The sequence below is a fragment of the Manduca sexta genome, chromosome 21 (genome assembly GCF_014839805.1).
Source record: "Manduca sexta isolate Smith_Timp_Sample1 chromosome 21, JHU_Msex_v1.0, whole genome shotgun sequence".
Lineage (NCBI taxonomy): Eukaryota > Metazoa > Arthropoda > Insecta > Lepidoptera > Sphingidae > Manduca > Manduca sexta.
Genome location: NC_051135.1, coordinates 9604034 through 9624301, shown reverse-complemented (window position 1 = coordinate 9624301; position 20268 = coordinate 9604034). Strand labels below are relative to the sequence as shown.

Genomic DNA, 20268 nt, shown 5'->3' with positions numbered 1-20268 from the left:
GTGTGTTCTATTTGTAGTAATGGTTTGCGTTCTTCTGTTGTTCATTATTTACAATTATCTTTATTTATTTATTTATTTAATTTTAAAATGTAAAAATATTCGAGATATGATTTTTGTTTTATATACTTCTGATAATATTTTATTGATTCTATTTGACGCATAAAATACACTACATTTTAATTAAATAATTTTAAAATATTTGGAACTTGGCACCAGGACGAGCAAGTCATACAAAAAATGCATTTAAAATTATTGTGAATTCCATACTTTATTGCTTTAAACCACAATCTTATTACTTTAAGATTCTTAATTGATTACCTTCCCTTTTTTATCTTTACATCTTCCACTTTACACTAAATTCAATTTATTTATTTAAAGCACTTATAAATATATTTTTTTTAATGACACGGCTATTTTTTCATTAAAAACACGTTCGGCAATTATAATGTTAAAATTACGAATTATTGTTAATTGCTTATCCAAAGATTTTTATTGTCTATCATTATGTAAATAAACATGGTTTTTAAAAATATTGTTGTAGTTTTATTACATTTTTACCTCGGTACATACATTAATGGCTCAGTTGGTGTATTGTAGCCAATAGTGTGAGTGCTAAGTTCGATTCCTTGTGACAGTCAAAATTTAGATTTAACATCTATTTTTAGTAACACAATGTCAAAAAGAACCTGTATCACGAACTGCACTTGTTCGGGTAATATGACCGAACACCTTAGCATAAATGGACGCGGCGCATTTACATAAAAATTGTATTTGGCAATAGCGCTGTAGTTGTAAAACAACCGATTACCGGGGCAGTCGGGTTCAGTCCTCGGTATCTTAACATTAATCTAACATTATCTTAACATTGAACATTAACTTAACATTAAACCTTAACTTTAAGAGTGACGAAAATTAGCAAACATTAATTGGTGAGAGACATTAAATAAGTTATCAAAACTCAATACTCTCTTATTAATTACACATTGCACCCTCGCTTTACTCGTACAGCACTATTGCATAGACAGAAAAAAATCTCTTTGAAACAATATAACTCTTACTACAAACGACACACCTACACTGGGTACATTGTTTCCAAAACCTATACTCAGAGCCGCGTAACACAGTAATACAGCTATTTTTTATGTTAGAGCTTATGCACGCACTTCAATGAGCTGACGAGAGGCACTTCAAATGCAACCAGTAAACCCGATGTCAGGATGTATGTATAGCTGTTTTTATGTGCTTAGAACTTATGTGCACTTATACGCACTTGAAGGAGCTGACGACGCCCTTAAACGGAACCAGTAAACCCGATGTCAGGACGTGTGTATTACTGTTTTTATGTGCTTAGAGCTTATGCGCACTTATACGCACTTGAAGGAGCTGACGACGCCCTTAAACGGAACCAGTAAACCCGATGTCAGGACGTGTGTATTACTGTTTTTATGTGCTTAGAGCTTATGCGCACTTATACGCACTTGAAGGAGCTGACGACGCCCTTAAACGGAACCAGTAAACCCGATGTCAGGACGTGTGTATAGCTGTTTTTATGTGCTTAGAGCTTATACGCACTTATACGCACTTGAAGGAGCTGACGACGCCCCTAAACGGAACCAGTAAACCCGATGTCAGGACGTGAGTCTTTGTCTATCTGTGGACTGCCTTTATATATATTATAATCTCATTGTACTAGAAATTAATTAAATTTTAAATATTGAATAATATAATTGAACAAACTTATATTTGTACGCGTTAATGGCAAATCATGGAGCCCTACTTTATTTGTTTTAATCTATATATATAAAACAAATACGGGTTTGTTACAACACTTATAACTCGAGATCTGCTGAACCAATTTTCATGGTTATTGATTCGTTGGAATTGTCTCCGCCCCGAATAGCAGAATACATCTTAAAAACAATGAAAACTCGATATTTGTAATAATACTTAATAGTTTCAATAAATGCTCATTTTTGTTTATTACATGTCAAACATTTGTTGTCCAATCCTGTCAAATACTGTAACAACTATTTATGTGTGCGTTCAGAAATGTATTTTGTATAAAATGTCTCGAAAGTTTAGGTACTGTTATATTTGTTTGTTTTAGACATTAATTTGTGTAAATTATTTATTAATTATTCAATTTTTTAGAAAAAAAGAACAATACGCATATTAGCTGTAAATGGTAAGAGAAGAAAAGAAATAGGGTAGAGGAGAGAGGGACCATCTCGAATAGAAGTGTATAGACAAATCGAGAAAAATCCAAAATAGCTCGGAATAATACCTAAGATTTATTCTACAGGTTAACAAAAGAGTAAATGTCTTTTTATAGGTTGTCCATGATTTTTCTTGATAAGCTATTGTCTGTCACTGTTATTATATTTGGTGATTTTATGTGGTTTTGTGCGAGTGCATATTCAGTATTACTATTAATAACAATGCCGCGTCCTAGAAGATCTAATCTTTCCCAGCGGAGCCGTAATGCAATTAGGCAACGGAATATCGCGAGTCAATTATCTGATGAAGAACGAGAAATTGCACGAGAAGAGCGCCGCGTTAGTATGGAGCAAAGAAGGGCCTCAATTCGTGCTTCTCAAAGACAAGAGCAAAGAGAGGCAGCCCGTGAAACGGCTAGGTTAGAAACGAGAAATCGTCGAGCTTATCGTTCAGATGAACAGAGGAATAATCTTCGAAGTGCAAGAAGAAATGGTTCAAGTATTGATTTGAATCGGGCAGCGTTTCTATATGATTGCACCATCGACTACAGCTTGCATCGTTTAGTTTGCATTAGTCCAATGAACGTTGTTTGCCAGTATTGTGGCGCATTGAAGTTTGCTGGTGAAACGCCTGGTTTGTGCTGCCTTAGTGGTAACGTGAAATTGCCATTATTGGAGTGTATCCCAATCTGCACAACACAGTTTTCAATCATTTTTTTCTGACATGTGTTTGAAGTACTTAATTATTATTATTTTTTAATTTTTATTCTCATTCTGTATGTATTCATCATCGTTCTTCATTCATCATAATAAAATACTTTTATATTTCTATTATATTGTATCATTGTATTACATTCATCAAAGCCTAAATTAGTTCAGCTAAAAGGTAACAGGACACACATTGACTGTTAGGCGGTACGAAGTTCGCCGGGTCAGCTAGTTCTTTAATATATGCCTATGTTTGACAAATAAATGATTTTGATTCTGAAGATGCACTTAGTTCATGAACTTTAAATGCGAATTGCAAGGACACTCACAGAGGGATTAAAAAAGCGTCATCAGTTCTTTCAAAATCCTGAAGGTAGGTCTTTACTGACTGGTGTTTAAAGGGTCTAGATAAAAATACTATTAGTACTTATACGATTTCTCATAGGGAAGATACCGACTAAATATTTTTTTATAAACGCACGCAAAAGTGACGCCACTGCACCTGAGGGTAAGTGGAGTATTTTCTAGATAGAAAGTCGACTGACGATATGAGCATCCCTCGCCAGTCGACACAACTAAGCCGGCATGTTTGAACTGGATATACACAGCCAGGTCTCAGTACGTGCTACAATCCCGTGCGACACTGTGGTGGGTTTTAACAAAATGAATGAAATGGCTTCACAATTAGGTACAATAACTAATACATCCTGTGATGTATTGGTAATAAAGATGAGCTCAGCTCAAGGGTAACGCAACACTTCCAGGCCGGCGGCGGCGCAGTGCGGACGTCTCCAGTGTGCTGTGTTGTACTTACTGTATACTTTGTTGTTTTATTCCACTACTCAAGAGCATATAGTGGAGGAGACCACACATTCATAAGAAGGAAGGATAGTTCAGTCGGGAATGGAACGGACAGCAAAATGAAAGCTAACAGGTTCTAAATCCAAGGCACACACCGCCAATCTTTGCGAACTTGAGTACGTCTGTCAATTATCCCTTTCTACAACAGTGGAGGGAAACGTCGTGTATAAACCTATACACATAAGGATTCCCTAAAAGAATTCCGAAGGCATATGAAATTTGCTGATTCGTATTAGGTCAGCGTGAAGAAGAAAACGCCGTATCAATAAATCAATCTCATCTTGAGTAGGATCTTAAGTAGCTGTGAAGTGTTCATATAACCCAAATTCTGCCGGCTTTCCTTTATGTAGAATGTAATTATGATTAGAACGATTTGTAGACCGTTTCATGTATATTAGTATTTATGTGTTCTGTAGGGTTCCCTTTCAAAAAGTTTCACTGTCGCCACTATCAAGTAGAAATTTAAGGTATCGAAATAATAAATTAAACAAAACTTGAGTTGTCATTTAAGAGCCTGTCAGCTGAATGGTTCCTGTTGGGTAAACGGAGCTCAGCTGTCAAATTCCGCCCAATGCAGAGACTTAGACTTTTTTTTATCGAGCCTCGGCAAAGTGGCTACACTGCACCTGGTGATAAGCGAAATTTTAAGTAAGTGTACTTAAGATACTAATTGAGACGTTTTTGATACCTGTTTATAAAATAACGACGATCATAAGATGCTGTATTTAGCTTGACAGCGTCTCAATATCACACTTCAGAGCGATATTGAGGCATCTATTAATACGGTGCCTAAGATCTGCATAGCGGCGATAGCCTAGTTGGGTGTGGAACGGACTGCCGAGACGAATCTCTGCAGGTTCAAATCCTAAGGGCACACGCATCTGACTTTATTAAAAAATTATGTGTGTATTCTTTGTGAATTATCGCTTGCTTTAACGGTGAAGGAAAACATCTTGAGGAAACCTGCATACCTGAGAAATTCTCTATTAGGAATTTTCGAGGGTGTGTGAAGTCTACCAACCCGCACTAGGCTAGCGTTGTGCACTAAGGCCTATTCCCTCTCAGTAGTAGAGGAGGCCCGTGCCCAACAGTGGTACAGTATATAATACAGGGCCGATATTATTATTATTTATTATAAGACCTGCAAACTAGAAAAGGCCTTTTCCCAGCAGTGGAATAGTATATACACAGCTGGTATTCTCTTCATACACTTACAGCATTAATTCAAAGCAAAAAGTCATCTCAAAAAGTCATCGCGCAATTACCGTTATACAAAAAAAGGCATTAAACCAGTGTACCGTAAGTGCAAACTGCGGAAACTAATCAGAGCGTCCTCGGAGCGTAAATGAGTTGAAAATTATGAAGAGCGCCGCGCAATTAGAACGCGGTGGAAAAATCAAATTAAAACCATTAATGAACAAACATCGCTCGCGGACAGATGCGTGGCTGGGAATGCGTTTTGCATTTATTGCAGTAGGGTTTATAGAAATGTTTTTTTGTATATGGGAACGTTCCCGGAATAAAAACCGTCGTGTTATTTTCTGAAATAAAAAGTAACCAATATTATTACTTATTTTAAACCAGGGCACAGTCTATGTGCTAAATTTCATCCATGTTCATTTGACGGTTTCTGCGTTCATTATAAAAACTTATGAGTCTCTAAAGAGCTCCACAAATTATGACATAAAATACGTTCGTTACATTTGTTAGTAAATAACATATTTTAACGAATTACAATTAAAGACATTAAAGATATTTAAGCAAATCTTAACCACTTTTTAATGCTCAAACATGTTTATACCTAAGACTAGATCTATAAAATACTCCAATCTAATACAGCTAATGATCCTACATATTTCCTTTAAAAATAATCCTTTACAATACTATGTAATACTTTATTGAGAGCGTCTTTATGTCAGTCTGTCCCTACGGACCGAGCACGGAGCTCAAAGCTGGAATTTTATTTATATAAAACACAAAAATGGTTTCAACGGGCTTCGGTATAGGGCAAATACCAGATAGAAAATATGGTTCGAAGAGTTGGAGTATTTGCCGCATTTTGGCAAATATTTGGTCAATTTCAAATACTTTTCAATTACCCACGCAACATATTGCCCCTGTATTAAAGAATCTCTTAAAGCCTCATTTTGGCCACGGAGGCTTATCTCAATGACGATCAGCCAAATATATAGGATAAATTATAGTGCTGATGTGTGTGCGCAATACACAGGTGCACTCTCTGTTCCTTCAGTCTCATATTACGATGAGACGGCCATCTGACATGGCCGGAGAGAGATAAGGCGCAAGACCAATAGCTTTGCGAGGCACAGGGGTATCACACTGTCAAACTCCTGACTCCAAGCTGCGACTACTTAATTATGAGATGGAAAACCCAATTATTTGGGCCGACTCGGGATTCGAACCCTGGACCCAAGCGCGGTAGTCGTACTCGTATCGCGTACGCATAATACCCACACCACCGACGCAGTCGCCCCTGAATAATTACGTCTTACGAAGGCTAATAAAAAAACTGATGATTATATTCAGTGCTTGTTATTTTTTGATCTTTTGATAGTAAAATCTCAAGATCTCAAATATGAAACTAGCGAACTAAATACCCGATAAATATTATAAATCATTCCCGCTTGGTAAATACAATTCCGTTTCGGGAGCTTGATTGAGAAGTCCGGGATTTGGGAGGGATTTCGCTTGGAATCAAGTCAAGAAGAAAGTGCTTCCTGTCTGCATAGTATTGCAAGATTCCGCCGCATTTGAACCGGCTTTAAGTTTGACGTTGTTTAAATTGTTTTATTTATTCTATTTGAGAACAAGCTTGCCCTTTTAAGAGATCGTTTTTTGTTTTATATCGTGTTTTTGTGTTTTGTTTTGAAGGTGGAATATGGTACGACATTTGGTTTCGCAGTTCGAATGAATTTTACTAGGTTTAAAAATTATAAAGCGAGATGAAAAGTAATAAACGAGGCAGATATCGTTGTCTCACTAATACAAGGTCCTATGGTAACATTTATGTTGCAAAAATGAGATTTTATATTGTCATGTTGTTAAAAAATTTAAATGATAATAATTCATGCTTCTTCCATTATTTATCTTTCGGGATGAAACTGTTTACGGAAAAAGACATGGTATCATGGCATATATATCATACAATAAACAAAAAAATATTATAGAACCTTTTAATAGTGAGCCAGCGAAAAATCAATTTTATAACATGCAGTGGAGTTTAATTTATTACCTTCTATATTTATTACTTTAGTTGTAAGTCAAATATTTACCGTCAACTTTGCGATTGCAAAAAATCGTAAAAACGTATCAAATGGCAGAGTTTGATTCCTTCCTTACTAAATTTTGGTCACAGCAGCCAATCTTAGTGGACATCAGCCAGGTACGCAGGATATATTATAGCGCCCAATTTTGTGCGCAAGACCATCAGGTACTGTGGGGTCATATTGCTGTACTCGTAAAAAAATATCCAAAAAATATTCCGAAAGACAAATCCCATAAAGGCAAAATTCACATTGTTCCCAAAAACCGTTGCCAATTGCAAATATACTCCTTTATACATTTTTAAATGCCTACATTACAGCTTTAAACTGGCAAAATGAATAGATATTTCCGACGACTTGTTCTTATGACCATCAATTTGTTTTTGGCAGTGGCGACGCTCCGTGCAGCCAGCCAACGTTGGCAGTCCCTAAGGCTCAGATAAAAGCAGTCTAGCAATTCCACTGGCAATATAAAAATACTCGATGTTTATCTTATAGCTATTTGAAACAAATCAAGGCGATTTGTGGAGGCAATTTATATATTATTTTAGAATGGGTTTTTAATGATAATGGTTTGGTGCCGTGGACTTTAATGATGGTTAGGTGATAAATTTACTTTAATTATTATACCTGATGATTCCCATGAAATCTCATATGAATGGAATAGGCTTCATAGGGCTTTAAAAAGAAGAGTGACCTAAAATGGGGTATAAAGGAGGTGGTTCTTTTCTCATACAATAAAAAAACGCTGTTATATCGTATATGTGTAATAATGGTACTAGCCACTTCATATTTGAAAATTGGCTATAATATAATTACAGAAAAAATAACTTCTCAGTTTCTATTAAGACATACATCCACGCAGTTCCTAGAAAGGTATTCTATGCAATCAATTTTTATACGATTACTTTGTAAGATTCATAAATATTGACAATTAGAGTTTAAGTATTACTTTTTTTATTGTTTTCAATGACGCGACGACTTGCCGTTCGCCTGATAGTAAGCGATATGACTGCCCATAAACAGTAGGAAAACCAGCACACCTTATATTACAAATTATCCTTTAGTATTCCACTACGCTCGCCATCCTGAGACAAGTCTTAAGTCTTATTATGTCCAGTAGTTACTGGCTACAATGTTCTTCAAACCGGAACACAACAATGACTACACACTGCTGCTTGCCGACAGGAATAAACATTGCGGTGGTACCTACCCAGGTGGACTCTCACATATGAGACACCTGCCACCACTATTGTAGTATTTACTTAAATAGAAAGTAACATTCATGAATAGAAATACTTCAACCGTACAGACGTATATCGATGTACTTATCTTAATACTTCATCAGATACCATTTGACATTTATCCAGACGATCTATATGTAAAACAGATTAGGTCGGTAACCTAAGAGAGTATATTTAAAACATTTCTATTTAAGTCTCGTCTGCTTTGATTTTTTCTTCTTTATATTATTAACGTTATTTAAAATGATTGTGTTAAGGATTTTTTACTGAGACTTATAGTTAATGTTACTTTAAATCTTGGCTTGCGATCTTGAATAATTTGGTAGTTGAGTCAGGCTGTACATTAGACAGACTCGAATAGACATATTTAGACAAAATCCACTGCCTCGGTGGCGTAGTTGTAATGGTACGCGGTACAAGTACGACGCGGTGAGGTCCTTGGTTTGAATACCGGATCGGGCCAAAATAATTGTGACTGGGTTTTTTCATCTTAAAAATTACTCAGTCGCAACTCAAAGTCAGGAAGTTGCCGGTGTAATCCAGTGCTTCGGAAGGCACGTAAAGCCGCTGGTCCTGCGTCTGATCCCTCTCCGGCCATGTCGGATTGCCGCCTCGCCGAACTCAGAGAGTGTATTGCGCACACATTTGTGCACTATAATATCTCCTGCGTACCTGACTGATCTCCGTGGAGAGTGGACGCCGTGGTCGAAATTCAGGTAGGAGAATTCATTCATTCATATTAGACAGATCTGTATACAATATGAATCTTGACCGAAGCAGTAGAAGATGTACATCATGTTTTGTTGGTGTGTGTGTCTAGTGGACCACATACTTATGGTTTCAATGTGGGCATTATAAATAGTTATTCGTCGGTTCCTACGGAAGGGGCTAGGTTTTAATAAAAAAAATATATATATTGTATTTGTGAAAAGTGAGTGAACACTGGTGAAAGCGGACGTATGGAGCGACATGGTTCATGAAATTACGATCAAACTTTTTAAATTAAGATTTAAAAAAGAAGAGCAGAGCAGTTACACTTTTAAAAAAAAAAATAAGGTGAAATTACCACACACTAGTACATTAATATATTTTTAATATTTAAAGAAATTCAATCCAAATTTCAATAAATAAAAAAAATCAAACATAACCCACATAAATAACGTAACTATAGAATAATATTAAGATATATAAATTCACAATAAAACTATTTTGCAAATTTTATATTATAATTTTCTCTTCTAAGACTTTGCCGTCTTCGTGATCCACCCCGTGACTCGTTTAATATCAAACATTCGCGTAAACATAAGAAATGATTAAACAGCCCGTGTAAGCTAACTACAACAAAAATTTAAGATACATCCAACAGTAAACAGCCTTAACATAGCACGGAGCGTTTCCGAAGTTCTACCAAACCACAATTAACAATGCAAATGTACAGTGAGTGTGAACGTTCTGCATTTCATACTGAATACATATGGTAATTGAGTTTGGACGAAAAATCTACAGAATAGAATCCAACTCTTTAAGATTTGGATTCGACTTTCGAGTTTTAATTGGCTACGTATCTTAATTTTTGATTTTATAGGGGAAACATTGGCTACTGATGGTAATGAAAATTCATTAATATGCAAAAAACAAATTAATAGACATTAAGAATTAAATTTGATCTTTCAGGACCTTTTTCTAAAGTTTGAAATAAATTGAATGTCAGATATCTGACATTCTCAGTAAAGGCCAGGTCAAAAGTACCCGGAACCGGCAGGAATGCATGAAAAGATTAATGAAGGTGGAGGAAGCGTGAGAAGTATGCCAGAATCGTGCAAAGTGGCAATCCATAGTCTCTGTCTATCTATTCATTGGGATAGAGGTGTGATACTACGTATGTACGTATGTATAAAAAAACCGTTCGTTCCTTCTTTTAACCTTCATCACATAATTATTTTAAGAGACTGTCAGTAGATCAATGAAAGGAAGTATTCGCAATCGATCAAGAAATCCTTTGAACTAAACGCACGTGGATTTTGAAACGAGAATGGGATAGAGGCGTGATGCTATGTATGTATGAAATAAATTTGACAGTTATCGTGTTAAACAGCTAATTTAACATCATTTTACTGTCGTGTCGATTGCCGAGGGATAATCATCTCTCGTCAGTCGACACTCTATCGGATCCCACTCCACTTACCATGGGGGCAGTGGATTCAGTTTGCCGTGCCATAGCTGAACAAACAAAGCTTGAAATCGTTTACATTATTTTGTCTCCTGAGAAATGATTGATGATGAATGAAAATTTTGCTACAAAGCGTTTATTTTATTTGAGTAAAATAATAATAAATGTTACTCTTAAAATTAACGTGCATGATGATTCAAAGTACTGAATTTATTAAATAACTTTTATTTTTGACGTTGCACGTAGATCGAAGGCAACACATAGAATAGAAGGCACACATATTATATCTCTGAAGGGGTAGAGCGAGGTCCAATTAGTGCACCCATTTCTCGCCGTACGTATTCCGTCCCATGACATGATAGGTGGCGAGCCTACCGCTATATCGGACACAAATTCTAAATTCCAAAGCGATAACTACTTTTAATTATTTTATACCGGTAAGCTGGTAATAAAGAGCATCTACAAGATGAAGTTATTAATAAGAATCGTAAAAGTGAACCGGTAATTCTAAGTACAGACGTCGAAATTAAAGCTATCAAGTTAGTAATTGCCGGCCCTAGCCACAAGACCTAGATTTAACTTTACTACTACAACTAGGGTAGCTAATCTATAGTTTAGGTAACTTTGTTAATTAACTCGGGTATATTTCATGTAAATCCTTATGCTATTAACGTTTATACATTTCTATTATGAAGTAATATTGTGTAGTCGTTTATTAAATTACCCTACTACAAGACCTTTATGATATACTAGCTTTTTATTGCGTCTCCGCTTGCGTTGAAAAGTTTTTACAAGATAAATATTTTCCAAGGATAATAAGCAGCCGACAGCACTTGGGAGCAATGTATGTAGAAAGCTTTATATTAGAAAAAATCGATTTAGTAGTTCCTGAGATTAGCGCGGTCAAACAAACTCTTCAGCTTTATATTTTAGTATAGATAAGTGATTCTCATTACCGTGAATCTACGAGAATTGACAGTGCGTCTGGGTCACAATTATTGAAAGTCATTCTAACCATAAGGAATCAGAATCCAAAATAACGATCAGATAAAATAACCAGATGAATAACGGTATTAATGGATGAATATTTTATGAATCACAAACATTATAGCCAGTGTGACTACTGGACATAAGACTTAACATCTCATGTCTTAGGATGGCGAGCGCAGTAGTATTGGATGGTGTTTCCACTGTTAATGGGCAGTCATATCGCTTACTATCAGGGGAACGGCAAACTCGTCTTGTCATTCAAGCAATAAAAAAAATCACTTATTGTACGACAGATCTATAAAGAGAATGTCGCTTGGATAGAACGTGTCATCAAAAACTCCATTACCTTGATTATTATCCGGCGAAGAGATTAAAGGAACAGTTTGCATTTTGCATAATAAAATTGTATGCCTTGACGTATAGCATAAAGACTTACTCGAATTGTTTAAAAAGGTCAATACTCTCAAACCTTGAAAATTAAACTGCTCTTAACAACGATAAAAATCATGAACCATATCATGAACTGTAGTTTATACCTTAAACTGATTTTGAAAAAAGCAACACCAGAGTTTCTTGCCCGTTCTTCTCTGGTGAGAGCTGCTATGCTGATGGTGGTAGAGTTAATTTTCACAGATTCTAAATAATGTATAACATTTTACAGGTTCAAAGAAAACTATTTCATTTCATTTCACTTGTTGTATAAGTATTAATAAACACAGATTTAATGTCTTAAGCGTAAGAAAATTCCTGATTTAATATGAGATAAGAGATTCTATGTAAATATTCTGCGTAATTTTAATTAATATCTTAAATAAAATTCACATAACAGAAGAGTAAATAATGAACGTACATTAACTGTGACAATAATCGTTTATTCATTTAAAAATCTCTTTTGAATTTTTACACATCGAAATGTATAAAAACAACCTCAGCATAAAGAATTGAACAGGCGTACAGTAAATTTTACGAAAATAATGTTGTTCTTTTTTCAATAAAATGCGACTCAATAAATTCACATAAAGTTTATTGTGATTGGCCATCACAAAGGTATTGGCGTTTGTGAAATGAAATCAATATTTGCACACGTGTTATTTTATATTTCTATTGTTGACTTTCTGTGTGTATTTTGTAAAAAGAAGAAGTATGCCACTTATCCCGAAGTCGTTAGTAGAGCCACTACATTTTTGCCAAGAGGTAATTCTAATTTTATATTTTTTTTCTGGTAATTTTGTTTTTACACGGGAACGTAAAATTGATCCTATTGGTCATAATGGTGATTAGGATTAGATTGTCACCCTATAGCAGGGTGATAGGGTTAGAAGAGATTATCCATCGCCAGTTGATATACTTATGCCGGCCTGTTTGAAACTTAAATTATACGGGTTAATCCTGGATCGCAACACATTTCCATGGCCTACTATACCGTGTTCCCACCTGGAAATAATTTTAGTGCATTCAGTCTCCACACCGTATGTCCGCCCATACCCGGAGGGATATTTGTCGCGGTCCTAGGTACACAAGTCAAGTGTTACACCTCATGGTTGTTAATTCACATTAAGATCTACGAGGGATCGAGAATATTTCCTGGCCTTCTCTCCATCGCCAATCCTAAGGAGTTTCCTTCTCTTTTCCCCACATTATCTTCCCAACTATCTCCTTCAAGCTTTCCTCCAGGGCAGTCGCATTCGCAGGTATCCCCGCTTTGACTGCGGGGTCCGATACCCAAAACAAAAAAAGTACGGTGAGTTCGACTACAAGAAGATTAGCATGGCCCCTGCGCAAGGATGACACGCAAAATCGTGAAGCGTTCCACATTTTTGCGCCGCCCGACCCTCTCGCCCCGGTGCGGATAGAAGAAGTCGTCTCACTGATCAAGGCACTCAAAACACGAAAAGCCCCCGGAGGGGACAGAATCCCCACCCGAGTTCTCAAAATGCTCCCTGAGCATTTGATCCAAATACTCACTGCCATCTTTGATGCAGCCTTTCGCAACTGCCTGTTTCCACAAGAGTGGCAGGAGGCGGTAGTGATTGGCATCCACAAACCCGGCAAGCCCCCCAAAGACCCTGCTTCCTACCGACCCATCAGTCTGCTTAGCACTGTGGGAAAGGTATACGAGCGCATTGTGCTCGATCGACTTCGCCTATTGGCCCACCAACAACACCTGATTCCCGAGGAACAATTCGGCTTCCGCACTAGGCATAGCTGCCTCCATCAAATACTCCGCATCACGGAGCACATCTATGATAAAGCCAGATACGGCTTCCCCACCGCTGCTCTCTTCTTCGATGTAGAGACAGCATTCGACAAGGTGTGGCACAACGTCTTGCTTTTCAAGCTGTACAAACACAACGTGCCCACACAGCTCGTGCACATCATTCGAGACTTCTTGTCGAACCGCGGTTTCCGCTACCGCGTGGAAGGAACTCTTTCTTCCCGCCGCACCATAACAGCGGAGGTCCCCCAAGGATCCGCGCTATCCCCCTTCCTCTTCTCGCTGTACATCAGTGACATACCGAAACCCAAAAAAGCCCACCTGGCACTTTTCGCGGACGACACCGCAATCTATACTTCCGGTAGAGACCCCTCACAGGTGATACGCACCTTGCAGGCCGCCGCCGAGGAACTCGGCGCGTGGTTCAGCTGGTGGCGTATCACCATAAACCCCATAAAAAACCAGGCCATATTCTTCAATGTGGGCAAACGCCCCATTGAACCCCCCACCCAAGTCAAAATGGCTTCTCAGCCCATCCCATGGACTGATAAAGCCAAATACCTAGGAGTGATTCTTGACAGGAAACTGACCTTCATCCCACACGTAAATGCGGTACGTGCGCGAGCCGCATTCGCGTTAGGCCAGCTCCATTGGCTCGTTAACAGAAAAAGCAAACTGTCCATCCGTAACAAGATTAGGATCTACACCACGTGTGTTAGGCCGATAATGACCTACGCTTCGCCCGCATTCGCCCACATTCTGCCCGGCCGAATTAAGCGACTGCAAGTAGTTCAAAATAAATTCCTCCGTCATATACTCGGTGCCCCATGGTACGTTCGCAACCGCAACCTCCATGTGGACACCGACATGCCGACCATCAGGCACTTCATTCAGATGAACAGCAGGCGCTATTTCGACCGAGCAGCCAACCACCCAAACCCGCTAATCCGCTTAGCATCCATTTACACTCCATTCGATCGAGCGAAATGGAGACGCCCGCGCTCTGTCCTGAACGACCCAGACGACGCGATCACATTGGCCATTAAACGTAAGCACGAGTTATTGAAACTCACACACGACACAAGACCGCGCTTCCGTCCTCGCCGTCGAGGACCTCGCCGCGCCCCCCGCTCTCCCGACCCTGTCAATATCAACCCGAGTGTTGATGCAAACCCTGACGTCCCCGCGGACGTCACGAGCTAGGATACAAAAATCATTCCCTAATCGATGATGTCTCTGTCCTCTCCCAACGACCGCCCTGAGCCGAGGTCCGTACCCCACTCGGGGGTGCCCTCAGCGTGGTCGTTTAAATTTAACGGGCTGGAGCGCCTAAAGCGTTCACCCGGAAGACCGGTGTAGCTGAATAAGCCGACTCGCGTCAGGCTATCAGCGGTAGCCATACAAAAAAAAAAAAAAAAAAAATCGACTACAGTTATATGAATATAACTGTAGTCGAACTCACCGAGATTCGTTCCGAATCCGTCGTGTCGTTCCGTCGTGTGCAGATCAGCCTACAGGCTGATCTCGGAACGCACACTTACGTTGGTCACTATGGGGAGTTTAACTTGTGTACCATGGTCGCTATCCAGGCCATACGTATCCTCCAACAATAATATTACACACATTTATACGTTTGTTTATCAGCCAGCTATAAAATAAAATGAATAGCACTTCAAACTAAACTTAACGACGCCATTATCATTGAGAGAATATAAATTTAAAATTCATCCAAACTGCCCTAAACATTGGTATTGAACTGCAGTTAAAAGGTTATACAGAAGTCGAAATAATAATTTGTGTTGTCTGGTTGCCCTTTGAATCACAAGTTAAATGTAAAGCAAAAAAGTAGGTTTGTCCTTTCGTGTAGTCATAAGGCAGTCACTCGAAGCTGCATAGAAATTATTGTATGTATATTTGGATTAATATTTAATTAGATGTCCACCTGCAAGGTGCAACATTGTGCGAAGATAATTAATTTAGAATGTAATAAAGTGTAGTGCGTAATTACAGCGAACAAATATTAGTGTCAGAGCTATATACAATGTTTAATTATTTACACAACCGGCAGTTTATGCTTCCTTGGACCTAATAAAACTATAGCAAAAACGATAAATGGCAGCATATTACTCCTCGCAAATGTGAGGCATCGGGGAATGAATTTGTCATGAATGATGTGCTATTTACTCTGTTTCGTTGACATGAACAGCATCAGCGACAATTGTGTTGAATGTGGTGCGGGTCTGATCAGTCCAGTGTAAAATGACAGTAAATCTTAAAAAAAAAGTCTCCCAACGTGTGAGTACTCTTATGCCACCTACCATTTGACTTATCGGTTATTAAGAATGAATATGAACTTTTTCTCAACGTGTGGGTACCCTTGTATCAGCTTGTTTGATCTATCTTATATTAAAATTTGTATATGAATATTGCCTATAAATATGTTCCGTTTTCTCTTCATACTTCAAACCTGAATTAGGGCCGGCAAAGTACCTAGGCGCCAAAATTCACGATAGAAAATGCTTATGTATTTTATACATGTTTAGGAAGAGAATCGAATAATGGATACCATCTGTAACCAGCTTAACTAACCTTACATACTGTGTATAACCAACGAACTAAATGTTTTAATGATACCAGACTAAGAAAGTGTCTAGACGTTATGTTCTAGAACATTATTCTTAGTTGTAATAAACCTAGAAAATTAACTTAGGATGATATAACTTATTAGTCTTGCAGACTAGACTGTAATTTATTGAACCTAGTTCTTATTACAAAGGATAAAAAACCTCCAAGATGGACAGACGACTTGATAAAAGTCGTAAGACGCTGGAAACAGGCCATTTTCGACAGGTCCGTTTGGAAATCTTTTGGGGAGACCTCTGTTAAACAATGCACCGTATGTGGTAATAATGATGCATACATTGTACGTCGAAAAAATAGTTATCCTTTCCCGGTTAAATTCCTGGTTATTATTGTGTTTTTATTTCAAGAAAATATTTTTACACAGGCTAAATCGCAAGCAAACATTAGTGTTATCAAGAATTGTAATTTTAATGAGCCATATAATAAATATAATGCATTAAAAAAATAAAAGATTGCAATGTAATCATGTGTGGCAACAATATATTATTTTATTATTATTTTTCTTTTAAAATATATTTTTCTGTAATTTGAATATGACTACGTGAAAAATAAATTGTGATTGCTTCGAAGGATTACCTTTTCTACTCAGTTAGTCATAAGCTATAGGTAGAGGTAGGGACCGAAAAGCTATCTAACCCTTCAAAGGCCTCGCCACGAAAACGTGCTGAGCGGCAACGCGGTGTGGTGCTGACGCCACGTGAATACTCTAAGTAGTGTTGCCGTTTCCCGCAACATTCTGTGAGGGGCATTGTTCTTGTTCCCCTTTAACTTTGTCTTACTCTTCTTCACTATCGGTTGCCGCTGGGCACAAAACCGATCGCGTTGCCGCTCGGTCAAGGATTCGTGGCGTACTCCATACTTCCCCATACATTTGTTCTTGCCGCTCGCGGTGCCGCACTGATAAGGCGCCGTTCGGTGCGGTAACTTCGTGGCTTGGCTTTTAAGATTGAAACTGATTTAGATTGTTAAGTTAAGTTGAAACCCTAATACGATACTACTATATTTATATGTTAAGTATTATGTGTAGAAATATTATAAATTTGGTTAGAATAAAGCGTTGGGAAGACGCTGTATATTGTTGCTTAGAAACGCTGTTTTGTCAGAATAATTATACTAAGTATGTACATTATTAGTAACAATTCAACAGCGTCTATGCAACATCTAATTGTTCAGTAGCAGTTCTAAATATATTCAATATTTCCATAAAAAATATTAATTGATTTAATTGGAAGTTAAATTTTCACATAATTTTAAAACATACCTTTTGTAAAGAACAATATAACGTAAAAACGTTTTGAAAATAAATAAACTGTCAATCCCTCGTTTTAGTACAAGGAAAAACCTGCCTTCTTAAGCCTGATGGAGGTCCATGTCGCGCTGAAATTATCATGTACTACTTCGACCCAGCTACAATGGCGTGCTCTACTTTCACTTGGGGCGGTTGTCAGGGCAACGGGAACAGATTCGATTCCAGAGAAGAGTGTCTGGACCGTTGTCTAACCAAACCAAATCAGCGAGGTAAGATATTAAAATAGTTTTTTCTTTATGTTTTGTTAGGTCACCAAATGCTTTAGGATCTTTAGAAAATATATTAATAAGGCCTTGTATCTATGTATACTAGTATATAATGCTGAAGAGTTTGTTTGTTTTGACGCGCTAATCGATCAGGAACTTCTAAATCGATTTCGATTTTTTTTTAATCAATATCAGCAATAGTACCTCTTTATGACTTATTAAAGGATTACGTACTAATCAAGATTAAAAAAACACAGGCCTTTATCTTTGAAGGGATCGACAGAGGTGTAGCTAAAGTCACCCACTTTTCGCCATGTGCGCTCCGTCCCATAATGTGATAGGGCTCACCCTCATCGCCATATTAAGCTAACATCCAAACTTCGGGCTAATATTGAGTAGATAACATAAACCCAATATCACTTTTTCGGCCATGGATTCGAACCTGAAATTTTAGAGTGATGGCCGTACCGCGCACACAATACAACCACGCCAACGAGCCGTCAATCATTATTTATATCTTCATCCTTGATTCTATCTGCTTACCGAGATCCGAGATACCGAGATCGAGTACTATATATCTGGTTATAACGTGTAGAGTTAAAAGAAAAAAGACATCGTTTTGGCAGGGCTGCCAGGTCGCTTACTTTGTTGCGCTGCTGTGGATTATTTGAATAAATTATGTGACACAGCAAGATATTCAGGTTTAGTAAACATATTTATGTGGTCTTTGCGGAAAGGTGGTCGGGAGATATTCTTTTTCTTGGGTTTTAATGGATGAAAATTGGAACGAGGAAAGTGTGTTGGTAATTTGGTCCGAAATTGTGTTTATAATATTGCTCTTGGGTGTTTCTAAATTCTTGATGTCAAGTCAATCAACCCCTTCAGAATATGACACACACGACACCAGAGTCCCTGTCATTTCATTGTGATTAGTCTATAGACTAGCATGAGACTAACACGTTGGTCTCTCAAGCAATTCCAATCATAATCAAATGGAAAGGATCTTTGTGTTGTGTTTGTTACGCATTTTATGGTATGGCTGCATATATCTTGTACAAAAACTAAGCCAAAACCTTTCTGTATCATGCTCGTAACGTAACTTTGAATTCACGTTGAAATATAAAGGTAAATGAAAGAAAATTTTAAAACAATGAGTTAAAAGATTATTAAAAGTAGTTCGATCCTGCAAATCCAAGTCATTTACTCCTCAGGATCCCGTCCGCAATGGTGTAGTCTCTCCTTCGACTACGGCTTCTGCTTTGGGGCGTTAGAAAGATGGTACTACGACCATCTTTGGAAAGTTTGCAAGAAGACCATCTACTCGGGCTGTGGGGGGAACAAGAATAACTTCTACAATCAGGAACAAGTAAGTTTTTTAGGAGTACGGCAAAGTCCTGCACGTGATAGTAAAAAGAGTATGGTCTAGATAGGTATCGACAGTCGAGAGACGTTGATCCCTTGACAGTGGTTATAAATATACCGGCCTGTTTAAATCCTGATAGACACAGGCTGATCTCGGACTACAATTAAATGGGCTACTATGGTGGGTTTTATATGGCATGATGATCGCTATCCCGACGTATATGAATACACCTACCACAAGATTCACTTCACTAGCAACAATGTCTTTCAAATTACTACTATAAATTCTAGATGTTGAATGATCTGAAGTTTTTGCTTTATGCGCCAATATATAGTTATCAACTGTTTTGTTACCACGAGTAGATTATTTCATATAGACGTAGCATATATTGTAGCAGAAACTTGTTGCAAGCTGTTTAAAGGATTAAACAGGAAATCTTTAGAGGAGGACTTTGTTCTGCACTGGGCTTTCAAAGACTGATGATAAAGATGATTGTTTCTGGCCATGAAAAATATTAAAAATAATTTATTAACATAAAGTCCTAGAACTAATTACTTTATTAAACATTATTTCATGGGTTTATAGTGTGAGTCCATCTGCAGATTTGGTAAAGGTCCCATACCAATCCAAACTACTGAAAGAGGTGGAATGAAGAAGGTCCTCATTATCAACCCTTGGGACACGACTCCGAGGAGGGGCAGAGACCAAACTGTCGGTGTGTCATCAAGAGTGAATAACACTACTTCAGCAGGGTGAAGTAGTGTAAACATACACTATACAAATTTAATTTCATTTTAATCCAAATAAATTTGCATATTAAAAATATATGTGGATCATTTATTACTAATCGATTATAATAAGGTAAATATGCGTCTGGTCAGCCAATAATTAATTTTCTGAGAATATTTATTGCTAGAAGTAGATCTGAAAGGCACTAATAATCGCTTATTGCTGTTTTCAACGAAATATCTCAATCGCCTTTTTTGATTGGCGCAATTAGAACGATACTCTGACATGCTTACAAATGACCTGTTTTGATAGTTTTTTTCTCGGAATCGG

General features: G+C 37.7%; 1 protein-coding gene and 1 pseudogene across 1 annotated transcript; both read left to right on the top strand.

Annotated features, from left to right (window-relative positions):
• The first annotated feature begins 12415 nt into the window (after positions 1–12415).
• Positions 12416–20034, top strand: LOC115440171 (BPTI/Kunitz domain-containing protein). Its single transcript, XM_030164365.2, has 4 exons — positions 12416–12667; positions 17661–17849; positions 19058–19212; positions 19795–20034. Exons 1-4 carry the CDS (start codon positions 12538–12540, stop codon positions 19963–19965), a joined length of 645 nt encoding a protein of 214 aa, XP_030020225.2. The 5' UTR covers positions 12416–12537; the 3' UTR covers positions 19966–20034.
• On the top strand, positions 13224–13292 carry LOC119190123 (annotated as a pseudogene).
• Positions 20035–20268: the final 234 nt, after the last annotated feature.

Coding starts and splice junctions, on each gene's coding strand:
- LOC115440171 (XM_030164365.2), top strand. CDS start 12,538: ATGAAATCAATATTTGCACACGTGTTATTTTATATTTCTATTGTTGAC. Junction 12,668..17,660: donor CACTACATTTTTGCCAAGAG/GTAATTCTAATT, acceptor CCCTCGTTTTAG/TACAAGGAAAAACCTGCCTT. Junction 17,850..19,057: donor AACCAAACCAAATCAGCGAG/GTAAGATATTAA, acceptor TTTACTCCTCAG/GATCCCGTCCGCAATGGTGT.